At 37.2% G+C, this 22,917-nt stretch overlaps 2 protein-coding genes across 4 annotated transcripts; one reads left to right on the top strand and one right to left on the bottom strand.

Moving 5' to 3' along the window:
• Window positions 1–1,252: 1,252 nt before the first annotated feature.
• Window positions 1,253–3,452, bottom strand: LOC113714565 (plasmodesmata-located protein 2). 3 transcript variants are annotated; one of them, XM_027238479.2, is made up of 3 exons: window positions 2,316–3,452; window positions 1,913–2,038; window positions 1,253–1,712 (listed from the first exon to the last, which is right to left on the bottom strand). In XM_027238479.2, exons 1-3 carry the CDS (start codon window positions 3,052–3,054, stop codon window positions 1,705–1,707), a joined length of 873 nt encoding a protein of 290 aa, XP_027094280.2. In that variant the 5' UTR covers window positions 3,055–3,452; the 3' UTR covers window positions 1,253–1,704. The 3 variants fall into 3 exon arrangements, with proteins under 3 accessions (XP_027094280.2, XP_027094272.2, XP_071919282.1); XM_027238471.2 differs by having other exon boundaries at window positions 1,913–2,044; window positions 2,316–3,441; XM_072063181.1 differs by lacking the exon at window positions 1,913–2,038 and having other exon boundaries at window positions 2,316–3,450.
• Window positions 3,453–8,265: 4,813 nt separating this feature from the next.
• LOC113696154 (uncharacterized) lies at window positions 8,266–22,884 on the top strand. The gene is made up of 23 exons (XM_072071553.1): window positions 8,266–8,499; window positions 8,625–8,764; window positions 9,743–9,975; window positions 10,126–10,161; window positions 10,280–10,865; window positions 11,476–11,865; window positions 13,274–13,333; window positions 15,014–15,102; window positions 15,257–15,322; window positions 15,426–15,439; window positions 15,587–15,641; window positions 16,360–16,509; window positions 16,612–16,782; window positions 17,136–17,237; window positions 17,742–17,969; window positions 18,109–18,150; window positions 18,272–18,881; window positions 19,414–20,648; window positions 20,794–21,056; window positions 21,362–21,428; window positions 21,512–21,562; window positions 21,808–21,904; window positions 22,478–22,884. Exons 1-23 carry the CDS (start codon window positions 8,306–8,308, stop codon window positions 22,501–22,503), a joined length of 4,905 nt encoding a protein of 1,634 aa, XP_071927654.1. The 5' UTR covers window positions 8,266–8,305; the 3' UTR covers window positions 22,504–22,884.
• The last annotated feature ends 33 nt before the right edge of the window (window positions 22,885–22,917 follow it).

Below are 22,917 nucleotides of genomic sequence, written 5' to 3'. Positions count from 1 at the left end.
TGTCTATTTTCTGGGTTGAAACCAAATATCCCCTGGCTCCTTCCTTCTGCAGCTACTATCTGTTGAAAACAGTGCTAGATAATTCCCGCAGGGAGCATCAGCCATCAGAGCAGAATATATTTCTTTAGCCGTCTAGACTTCTAGGTTATCCAGTTAAAACTGCTGTTTTGCCTGTGGCTGGTTAGTGATGGTTTACCTGCTGCTGCAAGTTTGGACTGCAGAAGAGGAGTAAAAGGCGAGAAAGATTAGGTGCTGAGCGACTTTTCTGTTTATCAGAATGGGAAGATTGTGATTCGTTGCCGGTTAAAAAGAAAATAAGAAGGTACTGGTCTGGACCTCCCTTAGGCCAACTAGTGCTGAAAGAAAGAGAGGATATCTACACGTCTCTTAGGGTCGATTAACTTTTTGAGAGCTTGAAATAATACCAAATTAGGTTCCAGTTAGGATTTAATGTTTGTCCTCTGCGAATGATTGATTGGTTCTGAAAGGGCATGAAACGCATAAAAACCATCTGTTGAGCGTCCGCTCGGATACACTTCTGCACTCAAGCAAACCCAGCAGGGAGCCCTGCTACTAGGACCTAAATAGACCCCAAACCCCCCTATGGCGAGAGTGGAGAGTGGAGCCCCTATGGCTACTTCATTCTCAGGCCCATCGGCAAAGCAGTTTCCACTTACCCGCAATCACTGCTTCTCTTCTTTTTCAAGTTTTGATATACTTTAGGACTTTAGGTTGCCGCTTTAGAAAAGTTATAACAAAGCAGAGAAAAAGAAAAGAAAACATCTAAAAGCAAGTGATGAGGAGATGAGCAGAGAGCTTTGTCCCATGTGTTTTTTTTTTCAATAGTGAGTAATAACTAACATAAAGGAAACCATTCAGCCAAGAAGAAGAAAAGATCTGCCAATTGATTTATTTTACTTGAGCATAATTGAACCACCAAAACAGTAGTAATTTTCACTGGGATCTTCTTTTGTCTATATTTACTTTCCTTGGTTTCGGCAAAATTTTACTGGGAAAGAAGGGTGCATCAAGTTCATACCTGCTGTGTCATCCGAGATTGTGATACTCCCAGAAACTATCAAGTGATGAATGGACAAAAGGCTTGGGGAGTGCATTTTTAGGATGGGTGAACCGTTACTTAAGAATCAAGACATGGTAAAGCATATTAAATTAAGCATTTGATATAAAAAATGAACAATCTAGTCCGATGCCCCCCCCCCCCACCACAAAAAAAAGAGAGAAAGGGAGGGGATCTCACAAGTATCTGATATAGTATTTGATCTTCAAAAGAGATGAAAATCATTTGCTTTTCAGAGTGTGAAGTGGAGAACCCAGTCAAGCACTTCAAATCCTAAAGGGACTACCAATTCACATGTTCGAATCAATATACAGCTGCTGCCAGGAGGACGATTGCCAATCAAACTACAACCGATGCCTAACACACAACTATCCTTGATTAGTTTCTCTATGCAGCAAGTATGATATAGAGACAGCTGTCCAGCTTTTGTGAGCAAAACAGAAAAGAAGAAAAGACGCGACAACTTGGATGAGAAGAAAACTCTGAAAGGCTCGGTTCCACTGCCACCCTTTGCCTGGTGCTTTCTCTTTAGGATTCCCCTGTGAATATACACACTCTCTCTCTCTCTCTCTTGATTTTGAAGACTTACAGTTTACACCTCTCTTTCTGCCAATATTTTTTCCTTCTTAATAACCTGCAATAATGAATGGACAATCGCAATCACAAATCCATATTCGCATTAATCCAACTAATAACAAACGGACGAAGAAAAAAGGGTGATAATCTGGAACCCTAGAGATAGAAAAGGCTCCTACTTGAAGCATTTTGATTCACCGCATTAATATTAATATTACTAATATAATGGTGCACGACGGTAATACTACAAAAACTAACCTCCTGTATCCTTGGGCCGACCCTTTTTTTTCAGTCCTGATCTCATAACTGAGAGAACTGCAATTACCAAGCCAACCCCCACAATCCCTCCCAACACAATAGCCACCGTCTTCTGCGTGTTTGGCCCTGTTCCTACACCAGTCCAGTCAAAACGCACGCCACAGAATTAAATACTAAGTAGACTAGTATCACTTAAACATCACAATTGTCATTTGTACAGAAAGATAGTAGTGATAGAGACATCAACCAATCATCATCCTCCTCATTATTTTCTTTCGTTTGATCAAACTTAATGATACTACCTACTGGTATCAAATTTCTAAGCCGCGCCACTAATAAATTCAAGATCAATTAACAGATGCAAAGCTATCAGATTTCCCTTTACAGAGTATCATGTATTTACCTCCTGATCCCGACGATGACAGTGATCTGGGGGGGACCCCATTGGGATAGTATGTATAGCTAATATAGCACTGTTGAAGATAAATCTGAGCTGAAATAGAGGCGGGGCATTCACTTTTAGCCCTCTGGCTGGCGGCTTTCACGCAGTCCGCGCAGCCCCCACTTGCTAAATCACCTTCACACTGGCCCAACACATACACCGACTGGTACCCACCCGTGTAAAACCCATTCCCACTACTCCCCACACCCTTGGCTATCTCCCCCAAAGCCGCGTCCAATCTATCCTGAAACCCACTCCCACTCGCCTGAGTCGACCCACAAATCTTGAACAGCAACTCGGTGGCGTTCACCTGCCTAAACCCCGACGCCTCGTACCTTAAATAACAGCCTCCCAGCTGAACTCTGACGGCAATAGCATTGCCACACAATCTCCGGGACACGTCCGGGGTTTTCTTCACGCAATTGTTGCAGTCATTACTGGAGAGGTCACCTCTGCATTGGAACAGCCCAATGATGGCTGATTGGCCCTGACCGCTCGTGGCTTTGTAGAACTTGGTTGAGGAAGATCGAGAGGTCAGGGTGTCCAGCAGATTCTCGAGGGACTTTGAGTAATCCCCAGTCGGGTCTTGGAATTTTTGGTCGGCACATCCTTTGTATACCAAACTTGTGTAATCAGCAGAAAACCCCAGATTGATGAACGAAGTTAAGAGCAAGATAGAGAGGATGCAAGAGGAACCCATTTTGAAGAACTCGGATGATTGTTCAAAACATCTGAAGTCCTCTAGAAATCTTGGGAAGCAGTACTTGGGGTAATTATTACCATATAGAGGTTTTAGACTTTTAGTGGGGGTTCTAGTATTTTTTATTTCTGGTGGAGAATAGGAACGAAGGAAATATATAATATTGATGGGGATTGGAGATCGGAGATTGTGATTTTGTGCAGGTTATGGTACCGGGGCTTGCTTTTTGGTCTTTCCCCTTTTTAAGTACCTTCTTCGCTCGTTGCCAGTCCAATTCGACAGTTGGCACACCGTAAAGCTTTTGATCATTAAAATATTTGAATGCAATTAGTAGCTTAATTGAGATGTTAACATATTTGTTATTTGTTAAAATTTATTTATGATCTATAGCTGCAGTCTAGGGATGACAACGGGGCGGGGTTGGGGCAGGGGATTTGCCTACAAATTCCCCCCGCCCCCGCCTCGTCCCCCGTTTCTCGCTCCCCCGCCACGTCCCGTCCGGCCCCACTTTCCCCGCGGGTGTAGGGCTGTCAACGGGCCGGGTCCGGGCCGGAATTCATTATTCCGGACCCGGACCCGAATTACTATCCATGATCCGGACCCGACCCGTTTACCCGACGGGTCTTTTATTCTATGTTCCGGATCCGGATCCGGCGGGTCCCGGATCCGGATCCGGGTCTACCCGAACAAATTTACCAAATTTTATAATTTCTAATAAAAATGAGAAAAAAATATATTTATAAACTAATTTCTAACTAATGCAAAGAAAAAACCAAATAAGAAAAGAAATCAAATTAATTTTATTAAAATACATCACCCTAATCAAATTATATTGATAAATATATATTTTTTAAATTATTAATTCATTTATATCCGGATCCGGGTCTAATACGGGTCGGAATACTATATTCCGTATCCGACCCGTTTTTTTGTTTGACAAAACGGATCCGGATCCGGATCCAGGAAACGGAATTAAATCCCTACCCATACCCGCAATAATTTCACGGATCCGATCCGGATCCGGGTCTAGACCCGACCCGTTGACAGGCCTACGCGGGTGCTCTCGCGGGGTAAATGAAAGTTTGTTATATAATTTTATTATAGTTAACATTTAGCAAATAATCAAATACTAAAATATCAACACATTATCAAATTATTATTCATTGTAATTTCACAATTGAAACTTATAAAAACAATCCAACAAAAGTTATTTGAATACAATCCAACATGATGAAATAAATGCAACTAAAATAGTCAAGTTTTCACTTTTTGTACAAATATAATCACTAATTCATTATTATGCTTGTTTTTTTTTTGAGAAAAAAATGTTATTGTATTATGTGTAATTAGGGATTTAGTATAAATATATTAGTAAATTTAGTATAATCAATTAATAATTTGTATTGGTACACATATATAATTATTAGTGTAATTGATAATATCAATTATATTACATATACTAATATACATTATATAATACATATAACTAATAATATCATTATTATAAATTTATAAATAATTAAATTATATATTATATATAATTATATATATATATTATATATATATATTTCAAGCGGATGACGTGCCGGGGATGGAGCGTGGGTGCACTCCCCTGCCCCCCCCCCCCCCCCCCCCCCCCCCCCCCCCCGTTCTAAGCGGGGGGCAAAAAATACCCCCGCCGCCGCAGCCTCTCCCCCCCCCCCCCCCCCCCCGGCGGCCCATTAGACCCTCGCGGGGCGGGTGGCCGCGTTGCCATCCTTAGCTGCACACAATAGAAAGTGGACGATCATTACCATTAGTCGTTTCGTTGCCTCCCAGGTACGAGCGAGATGGTTCCTAAACGGTCAAAGGGAGATGAAATGATGCTGTTGTCATTTGGATCCGTCTTTTGTTGGTCTGGACTTGATTGATTAAAGTAAAGTCTTCTTGAGTTTTGATCAAGGTGCTTTTGATAAAATTAAGCTTGAAATCTGAAATTTAAATTCATTAACTTATTAAATATTAAATCTTATACATCTGAATATATATTATATTCAATGCTTATCACTTAATTTTGAAAACAAATTTTACCTAAAAAATTCAATGTCATTTAACTAATTCAGATGTTCAATTTTTTGTTATCAAACGGTCTGAATATGTTAAGATCTGAATCCATTAAATGCTGAACTGGATTATCAAACAAGACCTAAATCTTACGAGTTTAAGTTAATGATTGAAAGTAATAAACAAAAGGAAAATATTATTTACATTTTTTATTTTTATTAATCACATATTTACTATCAATTTAATCATATTACTTTTATTTATTAAATTATATAATAAAATAAATGATACTAGTGCAAATAACAAAAAATTGAAATGGAATGTATATAACATTTTCCCATGCAAAATGGTAGGAATCAAATGTTAGAATCTCTTGGTGCACCACGGTACATGCGTACCGGCCCCCGGAGAGGCAGTATTCTCGTTCCTCTGGCACGCCTTCGGCGTGAATCCCTTCGAAAATGCATCAACTGTGTGGTCGTGGCACTAGTAAATTTTTCCAAGTAAAATTATTTGGCGTATTAGACTATTCCATTTTCTTCGGAAAAAAAAAAGAATTGCTTTTATTTCTCACTCCATCCAGTGCATTTATATAGGGCTAAAAACTCCCATGGTCCATGAACTTTTTATTTAAGGCATCCCCAGTCCTCCAACTAATAAGTGTAATTTTATGATCGAGTAGTCCGTTATGTGTTTTCTCTGAACTTTAACGACAAATTAGGCGGAAGAATTATAAGTATGCATATTTATTAATTAGAGAACAAAATATACATACTTATTAGTTAGACAATTAAAAGGGTATCACTAGTAAAGTTTAAGGATCATCAAGGTTTTTTGCCCACCTATATATGTGTGCGCTAGGGCTGCAAACGAGACGAGCCGAGTCGAGTTTTGAGCTAATCGAGCCGAGTCTCGACTAAATTTTATCGAGCTCGAGCTCGACGAGCCGGCAATTTTCAAACTCGAGCTCGACTCGAATCAAGTCGAGCCGAGCTCGAGCTCGAAAAAAATATAAAATAATTATTTTATTTTTTTAAAAATAAATAAAATAATATTTTTTCTTAATAAATAATAAAATATTAAGGATATATATGTAATTTTACTATGAAAATAAAAAATAAAAAATAAATATAATATACGTAATTTTATTATTAAATAAAAATAAAAAAAATATATATATATATATATATACTCAAGCTCGCGAGCCAGAGCTGACGAGCTTAATATTCTGAGCTCGAGTTCGAGCTCGACTTGAGCTTGACTCGAGCCGCTGGATTCGTTTGCAGCCCTAGTGTGCGCGTATGTATATAATACAAAATAAGGGTTTTTAGTATAAACCTTCTCAATATGTTTCGAACTTCTTTATTCCTTTTTTCTTTATTTTTTGTTTATTTTAATACAGTTAAAAACTTTGAAATAGTGGAATTAACTAATCCTAGTAAGAATCAATTTTGAAATTTAAAACTTTTCCGGTATCTCCATGTTAGATGTATCAACCGAGTCTTTTTATAGACTCGTATACAGCACAAGTCAACATACTATTCATATACTATTGTTACATCGTTCAGAAAAAAGAAAAAAAATATTCAAACTTAAATCTGCAGTGTATCGATACTCGCCCATTTACACGTGTCAATTTTACGTTATTCCTTTTTTCAATTTCAATTTCCAAAGCCGCTCTATCTATTTGATATGCATGAAGTGCGGTGAGAGTATGCTTGGATAGTTTATTATTTGCACAATTTATTTGATTATATCATATACTTATTTTTTAATTATCTTTTTATTTTGTATGTATCACATTAAAAAAATACTACACTGTTTTTTTTTTTCAAAACTTTTTGTTTCAAATAATCTCTCATCCAAACACACAGTTTTCTTTGTTTTTTGTCTGATTTTGTTTTGTCTAGAAGCAAGATTAATTATAGTTAACACTGAAAGTGAGTAAACCTTAGTCATGCACAAAGAAAAATTAAGTAGAATTAAGTATACCTTAGTGACGCGCAAAGAACGGCTAACATTAATAAAAGTTAAAGCGAGTAGGCTTCAAAAGACTTGTTTGCTTTAGATTTTACAAAATTTTATTATAAAAATTAATTATAGAGAATAATCAAAATCAACAAAACCTACAGTTTGAGTAGTAATAGATTTTAGCTTCTTTAGTGATAAAAAATATATATAATCGAAGCACAAAAGTAACAAAAAAATCACAAAAACTGACTTTTTAATATTAGAATTTCTAATTAGTTAAAATAATTAACCGAAAACAAACCCAAAGTTCGTCTATGGAGTATTTCATATTTCTTTACAATTTCTTTAACGGTCTATTTGCCTCTTGACATGCTAAAGGCAATGGCTAAGCTTCATCAGCAAATTGTGGCTATGATAAAATAAGTCGAGCTTTTCATGTGTATAATTCACGTATTGTGTATGCACGGTTTCGAATCTTCTGTTCTCAAATTAGTCTCTATCCCCTCTATCCCTTTTTTGTACAGTTGCCACGTATCTCTAAATTTTTTATAATCAAAACTCAAACAAATCGATAATAATTGATTGACAAGTTTATTCAAACCAATTAAAACAGATAATTCAAAACATTTTTTTATTTTTATTTTAATAAAAAAAAGTCTTGTTGGTCATAAACGTAGAAATCAACTAAAACTCTTATTTATTTTTTATCCCAAATCATTTTTTCCTTAAACCCTGACAAGTACTTTAATTTGAATTATCTGTTTTAATTGGTTTTTTTAAGTAAACTTGTCAATCAATTATTATCAATTTTTTTGAGTTTGAATTATTAAAAAATCAGAGACACATGACAGTTGTAAAAAAAAGGAATAGACGAGACACATGACAGTTGTAAAAAAAAGGAATAGACGAGATAAAGATTAATTTGGGGATAGAAGATTCGAAATCGTGTACGCACAGACTAAACATCATGAATAACAACCCAAGCACCTTAGATGTACTTCAAATTTTCAAATACAGACACGTAACTGGATACTGACGGTTGACGTCGTTCAGAACGTTATCCAGCTAGGAGAGATGAAGAAAGAGCCTTTTTTCTCTACTTTTCCAAGTCTTCTGCCACGTCATCGAGGCGGAATCAGCATCCAAGCGTGATTAAGTGCCTGTATGCGGGGCAACCGAGTAAACCGAGAATATCCAAAGCTCCGAAATTATTCGCCCACTTTTACTTTCTTTAACCATGGAAATACCCATGCACAGACGCGCCCCGATTCATCTACTTTCACGCTCGCTGCTGCTCCGATCTTCTCCCTCCCAAAATTTCCCAATTTCACTCTCTCTTCTAAGTATGCCCTATTTCTCCTGTAATCCCTCCTTTCTCTCTACAGCTCTCTCGCTTGAGTGGCCTGCAAAACCTCATATTTGCCACTCTTGGTAAGGATACGATTCATGGTATTATAGTCTGCTTCTCATCTGGGCATTTTGTCTTTACTTTTGTCTTGTTCTCTTTTCGTTGTCTGTCAAACATATGAATGTATTTATCTGATTCGAGCTTGTAGTATATCGTGGCTTGCCAGATGGTTTCATGTTTACTTACATTGCTGCTCTTTGGTAAGATTTGTCACCGTCAGCAACTCATTTATAGGCACACCAACTGTTCGATTCAAGACAAGCACTAGTGCATGTTTAAACGGGAATGGTAAAGATTCAGACTTTCATCTTGCATGGTGCCAATTTCCTCGTGGTCTGTTGGGGGTCAGCAGAACATTTATCGTCTAATGGTTGTTAGTGGGTGTTTGGGAAAGAAAGAAAATTATTGCTGGGATTTCCGAGATCCATGTTTATATTGTATGAGTTGAGTTCTTTTGTTAACTTCCCTTAGCATGGTTAGTACTCTAGCATTGCTGAATTATGTTGAAGTTTATGCTTATTTCTTGAGGTTTTGTTCATGGGGTGAATGTTTGACCGCAAAAGGGGCTTTGTTTAAGAAGATCATCGAGGGGCTCAGCTTCTTCTCAGCTGTTCTTTGGGCTTTTAGGTTGAAACGGTTTCCAAAATGACTTTGGAGATTTGTCTTAGAGTTTCTGATATTTTCATATGCAATTTTTGTTAGTGTAATAAGCAGAACTCACCACTCGTGGCAAGCAAAGGATGCTGGATGACTTATATTCCATTGTGAAACAATGATACCAGCATTCATAGTTAACATATATGTTTGATTTGCAAGTGGGGTAATTTATGTAACAGATTTACTTTATCCCAGGCGTTTTATCTCCATCAGAATCTAAGTTCTGAATGGTTCTTGGAAAATTTTCTTGTGCTAATTATAGAGTTTCTTCTTTCTATGTGTCAACTTTTTCGCATTTTACTTATCATACAATTTGTTAGTGATTAATGCTCATAGATTACAAAACATTGGAATTTTATTTTATGAGCATCCAGTTCTGTTTGGGCTGCTTGTTGAGGTCAGCTTGACTCATGGTTTCTCTTTGTTTGGTGGGAAGTGGTAATTTGAATTTTGGCACCTCTCCAAGGCATCGATGGTACTTTGGCTTTGTGCATTGCCTAATTAATTGTTGACACTGCTATAGGCAACATTTGTTGCCATTGTTTCTTGTAAATGCATATGTTTATGATTTTTGTTCTTCACCTGGCTTATGGATTTGGGAAAATGTAGGTAAGTTCAACAATTGGGAAGGCTGCACTTCTAGTTTGCTGGTGTTGGCAATGCCTCCCAATCCTAAAGTTGCAAAAGCCTTTCGTGCTATGCGGGATCTTGGAATTTCTGAAGAGAAAGTGAAACCAGTCTTGAAAAATCTCTTGAAACTGTATGATAAAAATTGGGATCTTATTGAAGAGGAAAATTATAGAGCTCTTGCTGATGCTATATTTGATAGTGATGAAGCAGAGGTGGAGAGTTAATCATACCTTGTTTATTTTATACTTTTCTCAATCAGATTCTTTCATTTGTTTTTTCCCTTTGTTGTATTTGTTCTTCTCATCAACTTCTCATGCAATGGGTTAACTTTTCACTTCTTCTGCTTCAACTGAATCTTTCAGGCTGCAGAAAGGAAGAAGGAGCTTGAGAATAGCAAAGTATGGGCTTGTTTGTATTATCTGTGTCTTGGCTTTGTCTAAGAATTATAATTAGTTTTAACTGACTTTTCCCTCATGTGTGCTTGTTTCTTTGTTTGCTCCTTTTTACTTTGGCTAGCAACAACGAGCTGTGAGGGAACAAGCTCAAGAGCCAGATGAGCTTGGACGACCTTTGAAAAAGTTGCGCTCAAATTACCAAGGGCAACCTTCAGAGTGGCACAATAGCTCTACTCTCTTGGCTGGGACTTCTCTCATAACCCCCAAAGATGAGCCAGTTGAACTACCTGAAGTGCAGCCTGAGAAACAGATGCCACAGATGGTGAGCACAAAGTTACCGAATAATGGAAACAGGATGATTGAGTCCCACCATTTATCATGTCGATCACTAGAGACGAATAAAGGACAGCAACCTGTTTCACCTAAGCCTTTGACATTCAGAGAAAGAACTGATACATCTCAGCCTGTTAGTAATAACCAAAGCCAAATGAATATGACAATTGAATCAGTTGCTGTTCCCCATCCACCGAGTCTTGAAAACAGAGGGAAGGAGGCTTTGTCACCCCATTGTACTTCAGAGAAGAAAATGTTGGAATCTGAGAGATCATCCCAGGCGGTATCCCAGGAGAAAACTGTTGGTCGTCAGATTTTGGTGCAGCCAGAAGAAGAGCCATTAGCTGGTGATGCTCCAGTATATGATCTTCGAGGTACAACTTACCCTCTCTAGTTCTGCAAACTTGTTTGTTTGAGACTGACATTTTTATCGAAGAAAAGTACATCAGTTTTTTTTCACACCCAACATTATGGCTTGGAATACATGAATTGTGTTGCAGGTGTATTAGGTCTGGGATGGAATTTTCAACTCACATTCAGCTTTTAGCTCATGAGTGCGACATAGAAACTTATAACTGCTAAATAATCTTCCCTTCCTGTTTTTTGTGATTGATCAAACTTCTTTTGATGCTCTTGTTGAATTTTTGATGACATGTATGCCTATCTTTCGGGATAAAACTTTTTCACATTATAAAGAATCAAAATTGTTTTTCTTTTTTAATGTAATTTTGTAGTCTACTAAACTAAAAGGAGCTTGATTTATGTGCATATTCAACCGGATAAGTCAAAGATTTTTTTTTCCTAATGTTTAGTTTGTGAAGTTTCTAATGTTCAAGTGAGCATGGCCTTTGGTTTTTGTTTCAATTCCAACTTAAGTTACATGTAGGCATCTTGCATTAGCAAATTAAAAAAGTTTTAGATAGCCTTAATGCATATCAGTTTGCACCTTCTAGCGTTAGATTTTAATAATCTTGATTTTCATAGAGACATCCAAAGAGGGAGTTTCTTCAAGGAAAAGCTGTTCAGAAAGAGTACCAAATGGTTCTGTACCTTTAACAGCAGAACCCCAAGTAGGACAAGATACGAGTAATGGTGCTGCTGCAAAGGTCTCGGATAAATCATCTTCTCAGCTGGAGATTGCTTCGTCATCCTTGGGAGACGTGAAAATTTGTTTGAGCTACAATATTTCTCCCCAAAGACCTGATTTTCATGTGCCTAGTTTAGCTGCGGTAGTTAAGTTGGTCGAGGAAAAGTATCTCAAATCGTACAAAAACCTGGACGCAAACTTCTCCCTCATGAAGCTAATGGAGGACATGTGTGCGGGTGTTGTGGAACTAGGTTTTGACTCTTGTAATAAATCAGCAGAAACGAGTTGAATAAAGAAGATGGGTGATAGCAAGAAGACCTGTTGCTGCTGTTGCTCCATGTCAAGTTCAACAAGATGCCGACGTCTAATTGCAAACCAATTCTCTTCCCTGTCAACATTTTTTTTTAAATAAACATTCGGTTTATCAAGTTCTAACATTCATTCCTTTTACATTAGCGCTAATTGCTTGATAAATTGTTAAATACATGAGAGTCATGCAAGTTGAGTTCTTTATTTGTCTGATTTGTTTAGTACTCCAAGTTTAGCTGAAGAGATTTTGATTTAGTAATTAAAATTAAGGCTCTATTTGGATTAGTCATTTTTTGAAAAACAAGTTTTTCATGTATAATGTTACAGTAATACACAAACAAAACAACCTTAAAAATATCAAAAACAATCTTAAAAACACCAAAAAGAGCCTCAAGAATACCAAAAAGTCTCAAAAACATAAAAAGTACCAAAAACAACCTAAAAAAATAATTTCATTTACAGTAAAAATTTTTCACCTATGTTACTACAGTAAAATATTTAAAAAACAGCTACTTCAAACGAAGCCTAAGACTTTAGAAATTAGAAGTTTTGGATTCAAATTTTCGTTCTCATTATCTTTTACTTAAATTTTATTATTCTCTTACTTAACAAAAAAAAAAAAATCTCTATACTTTTGATATGTTTACTCAAAATTTAAAACATTTTTAAATCAAGGGATCACCTAGTTAGCCAAGTTGTCGGCATGAGCTAGACCTCTAGAGAGAAAACTGGAGATTTGTTTCCTTTTTTTCTTTTTTTTTCTACTCGGGAGGTATCCGGACTTCGGGTATGCCGGATCCGATTAATCCCCATGAGACTCGAGAGGAGATGTCCCATCCCCTCGAACCGGTAACCACTGGGACTCGATTCTTGATGGGGGAGAATGGACAACGGTGCCTAAGGAGGCTGTCGTGAAAAAACCGAGCTACCCAAGAGGCGCGAGATTTGTTTCCTCTTTTGGTGAAAAAATGGAGCTCCTATCAGATGGTGCTAGGAGCCTAGGACATGTTTATCTCATCTCACACCAAATAAGGGTGACGGTTTCATTTGTCCAAGTGCTCTGCCACATCATCCTAGTTAGTCAGCATGAGACAATTATACATGATCTGAAGTGCCGTTACGCGCGTGGTATGTGCATTAAGAACTGGTGTGCCATGCAAGTAATTTTTTTTTTGGTGCTTTTCCAAGCGTAGGGTGATTGCAATTTTTTTTTTCTAATTTTTAAAAATATTTTTCATAAAAATATTTTTAATAATATTTTTACTTCACCTATATCAAATAATTACAATATGCTTTTTTTTATTTTTCTTTTAGTGCTTTTCCAATGTTTTGTGTTATCAAAAAAAAAAAGAACTGTTATTACAATTATTTTTAATGTTTTCTCAGCTTTAAAAGATAGTGGAGGATGGGGGGAAGCGGGAAAGCAGCTAAGATCTTCTTTTGATGGTAAGTTTTTGACAACAAAATAATTAACTCTACAAGATAAGACCATATTACAAGAGTGTAAATAGATAACAGAAAAAAAAAAGGACCTCACATTTTGTTTTTCTATTATTATTTTCTCCATAATCTGATAATTCCCATGAATCTTGTATTTTGTAAAGCATCTCCCAATTTAAACATTTATTGTTTAGCAATACTGATTAAATTCGTGGCACTTGACGTAAATTGAAGCTTTACTTGTTTTGCTTTGATGTCGCATGCAACCTTTTCTTGACACAAAAAGAGAAAAAAGAATTATTATTCACAAGTCTCAAATCCTCCTTTTTTTTTTCCCCTGTAAGGATTAAGCGTCCCTTGAACAAAACTTAAATAAAAAAAAGGAGAAAAGATTTAGGATACGTTTAATAAAATTGAAGTGTGAAAACTGTCGTCACTTTTCATTAAATTATTGAATTATTATGAAAACTTGTAAAATCTAAAATCTAAATTCATTAAATTATTGAATTGCTAATCACTCCCACTAAACATGATTCAATTGAATGTATGTTACACTAAGTAATATGTGAATAGTGTATCAATTACTTTTGAAAATAAATTTTGCTCAAAAAATTTAGTTACATTTAATTAATTTAAATTAATTCAAAAATTCAATATTTTGCGCATTTAAAATTAAGATCTGAATTCATTAATTAAATATTGAATTGAGTTATCAAATAGCTCCTGATATCGCAATTAAATTGTATACTAGTACCCAAAAAAAAAAAAAGAGAGGGAAGGGAAAGCATCCAAAGCAATGTAGTGGGTAAAAGTTAATCCAGGATGAGGATGCGCCCCCTGCATCATTGCTGACACATTGCTGCTGTTCCACCTCCTCCCTCTCAAAATTACTTCCGACTGCGTAGCTCCCTCTCCCGGCCTTGTTTCTTTCCTTTTAGTTTCTTTTTCTCTCTTTACAGCTGTCTCATAGTCATTCACACCCCAGTAAGTAGTAACCAGCGCACTCCGCTACTAAAACCGGCAAAGATTAAGTGTTAGCATTGTATCGTCTGTTAGACTGTTTCTTGGCTTGACAACTTTTAGTTTTAATATTTTTTTTCTGTTTCGTTCTTAGTCAAACTAATCAAGCATTTGTCTAGTTTAGCTTTTGTACTATTATTGTGACGTGGGTTTCGGATTATTCAACTTATTCCCATTCACATTGTTGTTAAGCTTTTTCTTCCCATTTTCAATTTTAATTTGTATAGGGTTTACTGGTACTAAATTTTCGTTCTTTTCCAAATTTTTGGTCTGCTGTTAGGTTATTATTTCGCACGCCTAACCGTTTGTTTCCAGAAAAACTTGATTACAAGTTAAAAAGTGCGGATTTCTTTGTTGCATGTTCCCCATACACTCCAATCTCGTCATTCCGGCAGAATATTGGGTTTTAATTTTTATTTTTTCTGACTATATAGATGATTATTTTTTAACTATTGGTTTTTAGGATGGGGGATGTCGGAATTAAGTCTAAATGAAAGCTGGAGAAGAAGGAAAATGTTGTTTACTTTTCCCTATTGAGTCGAGCTGTATAAATATTTTTTTCCCTTGCAATTGCAGTGGTTTGGATGGATTTCATTGAATTTTGGTTAAAGTTTTGCTGTTTTTTATAGTGTGAGGTTTATGCTCATGTCTTGTGGTACTTTTCAGGGCCTGATTGTTTGACTATCTTCAGGGGGAATTGTTTGTTAAGATCATTTAAGAACTCAGGTTCTTCTCAGCTCTTCTGTGACTTTAAGGTTGAATTTTTTTTTATTAAAATGATTACAGATTTGTCTCACAAATTGAGAGCTTTTTGGTATTTAATGTTTTGAGAAAAATTCACAATCACTACTAATTTGAACATAGTCTGACAAGTTTTATCTTGTTAAATATGTTGTCCAATTTTGTTAGGGGTCTGTTGACATTATTCTAGTTCTCTGCATGGTACCAGCACCTTTTTGGACTTTACCACTTACTGTGAGCTAGATGAAAGAGATTCTTGGAAGACCTAAAAGAATTTAGTCTTACTGCAATTAACTTAACTTGGTTGAGTTCTGGTTTTACTGGATCTGTTGCTCAGGATGGTAATGTTTGGTATGACAAGAACAAAATGACATTTGGGCAATGCCTATTGTGTTTGATTTGAGTAATATGTGTGAGGAAATCCATTATTTTATCTGTATTGTAGACATAGATGAAGAGCAGAGCTTAACTCTGCTGGTGGATTGGCTATTCCTGTAGGTGTCATACTATTCACCTCTGGCATGTGGTCACATTACTTTATGCTGGATTGGATGTTTGGGCTTGAGTTTGATAAATAGTTAGACACAAAGTTTAATCAAGTACAATTCTTAGTCAAGCTTGAAGAGAGAATCATTTGAATAAAATGCAAGTTAGTCAGCAATAGTTGTGACTTGATAAAGACAATATTAACAAACTATATGTGATCTACTAGTGGTAATGACTCTTGCAGAAAAAAGAACAAAAGTAAGAAGAGTCTTAAATGAGTTTGTTTGAAATTGGACAGAAGCTAAATTAGACAAGGCTATATCTACTCATGTCAGGGTTTGTCACGAATGTACTCGTGCTCCCTTGTTATATTGATTAAATTTTTATTTCCAGTAAAGCTTTCCCAAAGTTTTGGCTCTTGCTAATGGAGAAGGCACGGAGCACTGAGAACATTTTGAGTTAGAAAATGCTTACATGGAATACATTGAATACCATCCCAGCTTGGTCTGTAGGTGTCATTGCTAACTTGGTAAGCAAATGAATGGAGCTTTCGTGCCCATATTTGTTCCAATCTTCAGTTTTTCCCCACCTCTTTATGTAGCGGACACATCTTATATTACAGCTCTACTTCATTTCGCTCAGGATAAATACAAGTCAAAACACCTTCAAAGACTGTAGGAGATCATCTAGATTACCACAACCGCCCCTCGATTACCATATCAGCTCTTCCACAACCGCCCCTTGATTTCTCCAGATCATCTAGAATCAAGGCCTAAAAACTGTAGGAGATCCATACATCATCTATCACGGAGGTGATTTTCAGCCATGAGGAGGGAGCAAAAATGAGGGGTTGCAGCAGGATCAGTGGGTTTGTGGTGGTCTTCTGGGTTGGAGGGGCGGAGGGTGAGTTTGAGGGGATGGGTGTGGGGGAGATGGTGATTTGGGGCGGCAGCGAGAAGGATAGAGAGAAGTGGGGTTGAGGGCTGGGGTGGTGGATTGGAGGGAGGGAGGGTACTAGCAGAGGATGGAATTGGTAGGTAGTGGAAAGGGTTGTGAGGAGTAGGATTGAGGGTGGAGATGAGGTTGGTGTAGCAGAAGGGGTTGAGAGAATGGGATTGAGGGTGAAGACGGGGTTGGTGGCTCACGGGAGAGGGGAGAGGTGGGGTGGAGTGGTGGTGGTGGTGGCTCAGATGGGTCTGTTGGTAGAGGTCAGTTGGGGGATGTAGGGTAGCAGCAGTAGGATGGAGCAATGATAATGGAAGAGATAATTTTAGTCTGATTTTTTCTTTTCAAAAGTTTGGAATCAAAATTATAAAAGATCAGAACCCAATCTACTTTGGCATGGAAATTTGCCAACTTTTTAAAATTCATTCCAAAATTTCAATCCCTATACCTGTTAGCCAAGCATGAAATATGGGAGTAATTATGATCCTTGATTCCCATGCATTCTTACCATGCACCCCCTTGAAGTGTTGGCTTGACAGTTTTTTGCAAAGAGGGATGGAATCAGTAAATGGTTCTTATCTGTAAGAATTGATATGGATTTTTCAAATTTTTTTAGTTGTTTGATATTCATATGGAAAGCACTGGATATCCTGCTCTATCTCAGTGTAAATGCCTCTTTCATCTTAGCATTTCAATCCTTTTTGCTGCTCATTTGATGGTATGCGTCAGTATCTGGTCATAATGCAATTTGGTATCAATGATGTACTATCCATCCATTATAGTCTGCTGTTGCCCATACTATTACTTGCCTCCTAAGGCAATGGTCATTACATTTCATTTTTTTTCAGTTCCTTAATCTAATCTGATGGCCCTTTTGCTTGGAAAAATGGTATTTGTCTTCCATGCTTCAGGAAATATAGAAAAGAGAGTAAATGTAGACAGCATGTTGATTGTTTAGCTGTTCCTTTACTCTGTGTTTTCAATAGCTTATTTTGAAATTGATTCTCTCAAAGAGCAGTTGCAACTAATATTTGCTTTAAAAGATAAGCTCGTGTGGCTTTTGGTATCGCTCAAGCCAGTAATGGTATTTCGGTATAGTGCATCTCCTACAAATTGTTGAGGATGCTAAAAAAAATGTTGGTTGCCATCACTATTAGTCAAAGCCATCTATTTGTCTCTTCTGTTCTTTATCTTGCTTATAGATCTTGGAAGATGTAGGTAACTTGGGCATTGGAGAGGCTGCTCTTGTAATCTGCTGGTGTTATCAATGCCGACCAATCCTAGAGTTGCAAAGGCCTTTCGTGCTATGCGAGATCTTGGAATTGCTGAAGACAAAGTGAAACCGGTCTTGAAAAATCTCTTGAAGTTGTACGAGAAAAATTGGGATTACATTGAAGCTGAAAATTATAGAGTCCTTGCAGATGCTATTTTTGATAATGAGGAAGCGATGGTGTAGTTTCCTTCATTCCTTCTCTGCTACATACTTCTTTCAATCAAATTTTGTTTTTTCTTTTTGTTATTATCTTTCTCAGCTGCTCTACTAAAGTCAATTAAGATTTTAGTTTCAACCGGTTCAACTTTTCTTCTAGGTAAATCAGGCTGCACAAAGTAAGAAGAAGCTTGAGAGTTCTGTAAGTATGACACATTTTTGTAATGTTTGCACATTGGCTTTGTCTATAGAATTACTTGCTTTAAAGTAATTTTTCCCTGTGTTTTTGTTGTATGTCATGCCTAAACGTTCTTCTTGGCTAGCAAGAACCAGTAACGGAGGAAGAAGCTCAGGAACAGGGTGAGCCCGCACGACCTTTAAAAAGGTTGCGCTTAAAGTACCAGGGGCAAGCTTCAGAGTCATGCAATAATTCTAATCGCTTGGCCGGGACATCTCTCATAATCCCCAAGGATGAGCCTGTTGAACTACCTGAAGTTCATCCCCAGAGACAGTTGCGAAGCATGGTGGGCTCAACACCAACACACAATGGACATAGGAGTATTGAATCTCAGCATCTATCACGTGAGTTACTTGATAGAAGTAAAGGAAAGCAACCTGTTTCACCTAAGTCTTTGACAATCCAAGAAAGAACTCGTACATCTCATCATGTTATTGCTAATGAAAGTGAAACGAATATCCCAATGACTGTTGGATCAGGCACCATTCCCCATCAAATGAGTCTTAGAAATGGGAGGATGGGGGCTCTCTCACCCCAACCTGCTTCTGTGGATAAAAGGTTGGAGTCGGAGCGGTTGTCTCATAAAGTATCCAAAGAGAAGACTGTTGGTGTTCAGAGTCTGGTTCAGCCTAAAGAAGAGCCATTCACTTGTGATACACCAGTATTTGATCTTCCTCTTGCTGTTATCCATCCAGGTATAGCTTTTCTCTCTAGTTGGGCAAATGATGTGTTTTCATAATGGGAAATACATTAATGCTTTTTAACAGCAGGCTTTATAAACTGCACTACATTAGGTGGAATGCAGGTATCATATGTTTGGGCTGGAAAGCACTATTCTTCACTAGTTCTTTCTAAGCAAATCTAGAATTATATAGGGTCATGTTGTAGGTCTTAATGCTTAACATCTTCCACTCTGACTACTTGAGATGGATCAAAATTCTCTGACTATTTGCAGCATCAAGTCATTGGTTAAAAAAAATTGTCATCGCTAAAAATTTTGCATTTTATGCCTATTAACATTGAAAAGCCCAGATTTACACGTAACTTGTACAACTAATTAATTTCAGACAAGTTTCAATGTTTAGCGAGTGGAATTCCAGGTAAGGTGGCCTGTTTGGTTTCAATCCTAAAGCCTACCTTATGCATTATGCTTTTCTACTTTTTTGCTAAGATTGAAGTATCAAATGTATCTTTGGTTCCAGATGTTAATTGTCTTTGTTTTTACAGAGACTTCAAACAGAGGAGACTCTTTAAGGGAAAATAGTTCAATAGAAGAACCACACGATGGCTCTGAACCCCCTTTAATATTGGAACATCCAGGAGGAAAAAGTGTGAGTGATGGAATTCCTAGTTTGTCAAGCGAGACCAGAGTGAACTCCCAGCTTTCAACAGTTGCAGATGGATCATCTTCTCAGCTCCAGGTTGCTTCCTCACCCTTGGGAGAGGTGAAAATCTCTTTGAGCTGCAAAATTTCTCCTGAAAGACCTGACTTCCACATGCCTAGTCTAGATGCAGTAGTAAAGTTGGTGGAGGATAGATGTCTCAGATCATACAAGTTCTTGGACCCAAACTTCTCTGTCATGAAACTAATGAAAGACATGTGTGATTGCTTTTTGGAATTAGGAACTGAGTCTTGTAGTGAATCTGAAGGAAATATGCAAGTGTCACCTAGAAATGATGTACTTGAAAGCTTTCCTTCAGGGGATCCTTTAGTTGGTGAAGGTTTGCATTTCCATATGCCAGATGGTTTATATAATGCTCAATCAGAGACTGAGGTTGTTTTCCCCAAAACTTTACAACTTTCTACACCTTGCACTGGGATACATGACTGTGCTCAACCTCATCAAGAAGCTAGTCAGTGTAATAGAATTCATGAGGATACCGAACAGAATGATCTTGATGACCCGAATTGTAGGAGCTTGGTGGTTTGTCAGCAACATGAGTTAACTCCAGATCAGATCCGTTATCTTCATGATGTCATTGACATAAGTAAGGGGCAAGAGAGAGTGGTGATTTCGTTAGTCAATGAAATAAATAGTGAATGCCCGCCATCCTTTCACTATATTCCACAGAATGCTGTCTTCCAAAATGCATATATGAACTTCTCTCTTGCCCGTATTGGAGATAATAATTGTTGTTCTACTTGTTGTGGTGATTGTCTGTCCTTGTCTACACCTTGTGCATGTGCACACGAAACTGGTGGTGAATTTGTATATACAGCCGAGGGACTTGTCAAAGAGGAGTTTCTTAACGAGTGTGTTTCTATGAATCGTAAACCTGAAAAGCACTGCCAGTACTTCTGCAAGGAATGCCCATTGGAAAGATCCAAAAATGAGGATGTCATAGAACCTTGCAAAGGCCATTTAGTGAGGAAGTTCATCAAAGAATGTTGGTGGAAGTGTGGATGCTCTAAACAGTGTGGCAATCGAGTCGTTCAGCGGGGGATAACTCGCAATCTGCAGGTAAACTTTCATTCTGGCTCTTTCTTTCCCTTCTTCACCTCCCCTCCCCTCCCTCCCTCTCAAATTTCATTGTTGTCTGTGACATTAAAATGAATTCCTGTAAATATTAAGCTCTATTTTTTTTTTTCTAAATTGAGAATTTCAGGTGTTTATGTCAGAAGGAAAAGGATGGGGATTGCGTACTCTTGAAGACCTGCCAAAAGGTGCATTTGTTTGTGAATATGTGGGTGAAGTTTTAACAAATGCCGAACTCTTTGATCGTGTCTCACGGAATCCAAAGGGCGAAGTGCATTCCTATCCTGTTCTACTTGATGCTGATTGGGTTTGCGAAGGAGTACTTAAAGACGAAGAAGCTCTTTGTTTAGATGCTACACATTATGGGAATGTTGCAAGGTTTATTAATCACAGGTAAGTCCATGAAAGTGGAAATGCAGTTTACGGGTGCTGCGTCTGCCCTTTCTTAAATGATCAGTTATGGAGTTTTTAGCGATCTCTGTATGTTATTCCATTTCCTCCCAACCCCTCCAAAACAAAGTGAAAAAAAAGAGTAAAGGTTTCTCATGATTGTGGACGTTTCCCAGAATTTGTTGTGACATTGTCAGGTTGCATGTCGTAAAATTCCTGTTTTTCTGGTCTTAGCGAAAATAGAGAACAATGTGTGATTGCATGCTTCAAAACATGGTGTACTTAATGTGTCTTTTTCTGGATGCTAGATGTTTTGACTCAAACATGGTTGAGATTCCAGTTGAAGTAGAAACTCCTGATCACCACTATTATCATGTAAGATAGTTTATATGCTTGCTGCGGAGTTAATCCTGTGACTGAGACTTAATCTCTATTTTTCTTTTTGTCTCTTGATGCAGCTTGCCTTTTTCACCACAAAGAAGGTAAAGGCGATGGAGGAACTTACATGGGTAAGTAGTGTTTGTGCTGCTGGAAAAGTACCTTAATAGCAGCTGATTTTGATGGCTTGGGGTTGACTTATAGTTTAGACTAGTAATTTATTAGATGCAAAAATAAACTGTTGGAACATAATAAACCAATATAAAGAGGAGATGCAATATTCAGGTTGTGGAAACCTCCAACTGGAAAGGTAAAATATTCCAAATGGGTTTATTTCAGATTTTTTTGCTAACTGGTAAAAATGTAATTTTTGCAGGATTATGGTATTGATTTTGATGACGTTGATCATCCGGTTAAGGCGTTTCACTGCCAGTGTGGCAGCAAGTACTGCCGGAACATTAGACGTCCAAGTAGTAAGTGATTGTTTACGGAGGGGCTCTTTCTGATTTCAGTTAGAGTTAAATTAGCTACTTTTAGTTTCAAATTTTAAATAGAAAAAAGAGGAATTAAAAAGAAAAGAATTATCTTTTCGTTTGGGCTGTTGACATGCTTTCTACTAGCTTCATTATTTAGCAACTGAGCTTTTAGCATTACGTAAATCCACCAACAGTTGCTACACAATTATTTGAGAGAAGTAATATAAATAAGTTGTATTTTTTTTCTCATTATTCTTATTATTTTTTTTAAATACTTTGTATTCTCTGAATTGATAAGTTATATCCTGTATGGTAGGGTGAAGATAAAGTTACTAATTTAGTTTTTCAATGTAGGCTTCATTTATGTCTTTTCAAAAGGGCCACTTTGAGTCATTACTTTGTTATAATGGAGTTGTCCTCTGGGTCAAATCCCAATAATTGTCTTAAGGATAATGCCAAATGTATAGCCAATTTATTAATGAACTCAGTAGCTTAACAATTAGTACATTGGACTGGATCAATCATTGAGATTCAAAGACTTGATTAGATATCTCATTGCTTTCATTGCAGGATCCAGATCTTCATTAAGGAGATGAACATATGGTCTTCTCCATGACCAGTCTTTGAATTGTGCCTCAATCTTTATTGGAAAATCATACAGGACAGATCGGCACCGCCTTCAGCACCCAGAAATTAACCTTGAAAGGATCCATGTGACTGGCTATGTTTTGTAAATGACCTAGTTTCTTTAATTTTATTAGACGTTTGTGGAGACAGTGATTTTGAGTAGGCTTATTCCAATGAGCCAGTTGTACTTGGGAAGACTAATTCATGAACGTCTTTCTTTGGTTTTGTTCTGGGGGAGGGAGATGCGAATTTTGCCATGGTTCACTGTCCTGTTCTTGTTGTAAAAATTGACGTTTAAGTATTTACCTTGTTGAGTAGTAAATCTACTGAATGGTAGTTTTCTGTGCAAAGGGAATGTCTACTCTTGTCCATTGCCGACTGCA

Source organism: Coffea arabica, chromosome 1e (assembly GCF_036785885.1).
Source record: "Coffea arabica cultivar ET-39 chromosome 1e, Coffea Arabica ET-39 HiFi, whole genome shotgun sequence".
Lineage (NCBI taxonomy): Eukaryota > Viridiplantae > Streptophyta > Magnoliopsida > Gentianales > Rubiaceae > Coffea > Coffea arabica.
The sequence above is the reverse complement of the archived record's forward strand: the minus strand, read 5'-3'. Positions and strand labels throughout refer to the sequence as shown.

Bases quoted from the DNA above. Each gene is read 5' to 3' on its own strand.
- LOC113714565 (XM_027238471.2), bottom strand. From the start codon at position 3,054: ATGGGTTCCTCTTGCATCCTCTCTATCTTGCTCTTAACTTCGTTCATC. The intron at 2,045-2,315 runs GTAAATACATGA...GGACTGGTGTAG, and splicing joins GTCATCGTCGGGATCAGGAG to GAACAGGGCCAAACACGCAG.
- LOC113696154 (XM_072071553.1), top strand. From the start codon at position 8,306: ATGGAAATACCCATGCACAGACGCGCCCCGATTCATCTACTTTCACGC. The intron at 8,500-8,624 runs GTAAGGATACGA...TCGAGCTTGTAG, and splicing joins CCTCATATTTGCCACTCTTG to TATATCGTGGCTTGCCAGAT. The intron at 17,238-17,741 runs GTATGCGTCAGT...AGATGTAGGTAA, and splicing joins TTTTTGCTGCTCATTTGATG to CTTGGGCATTGGAGAGGCTG.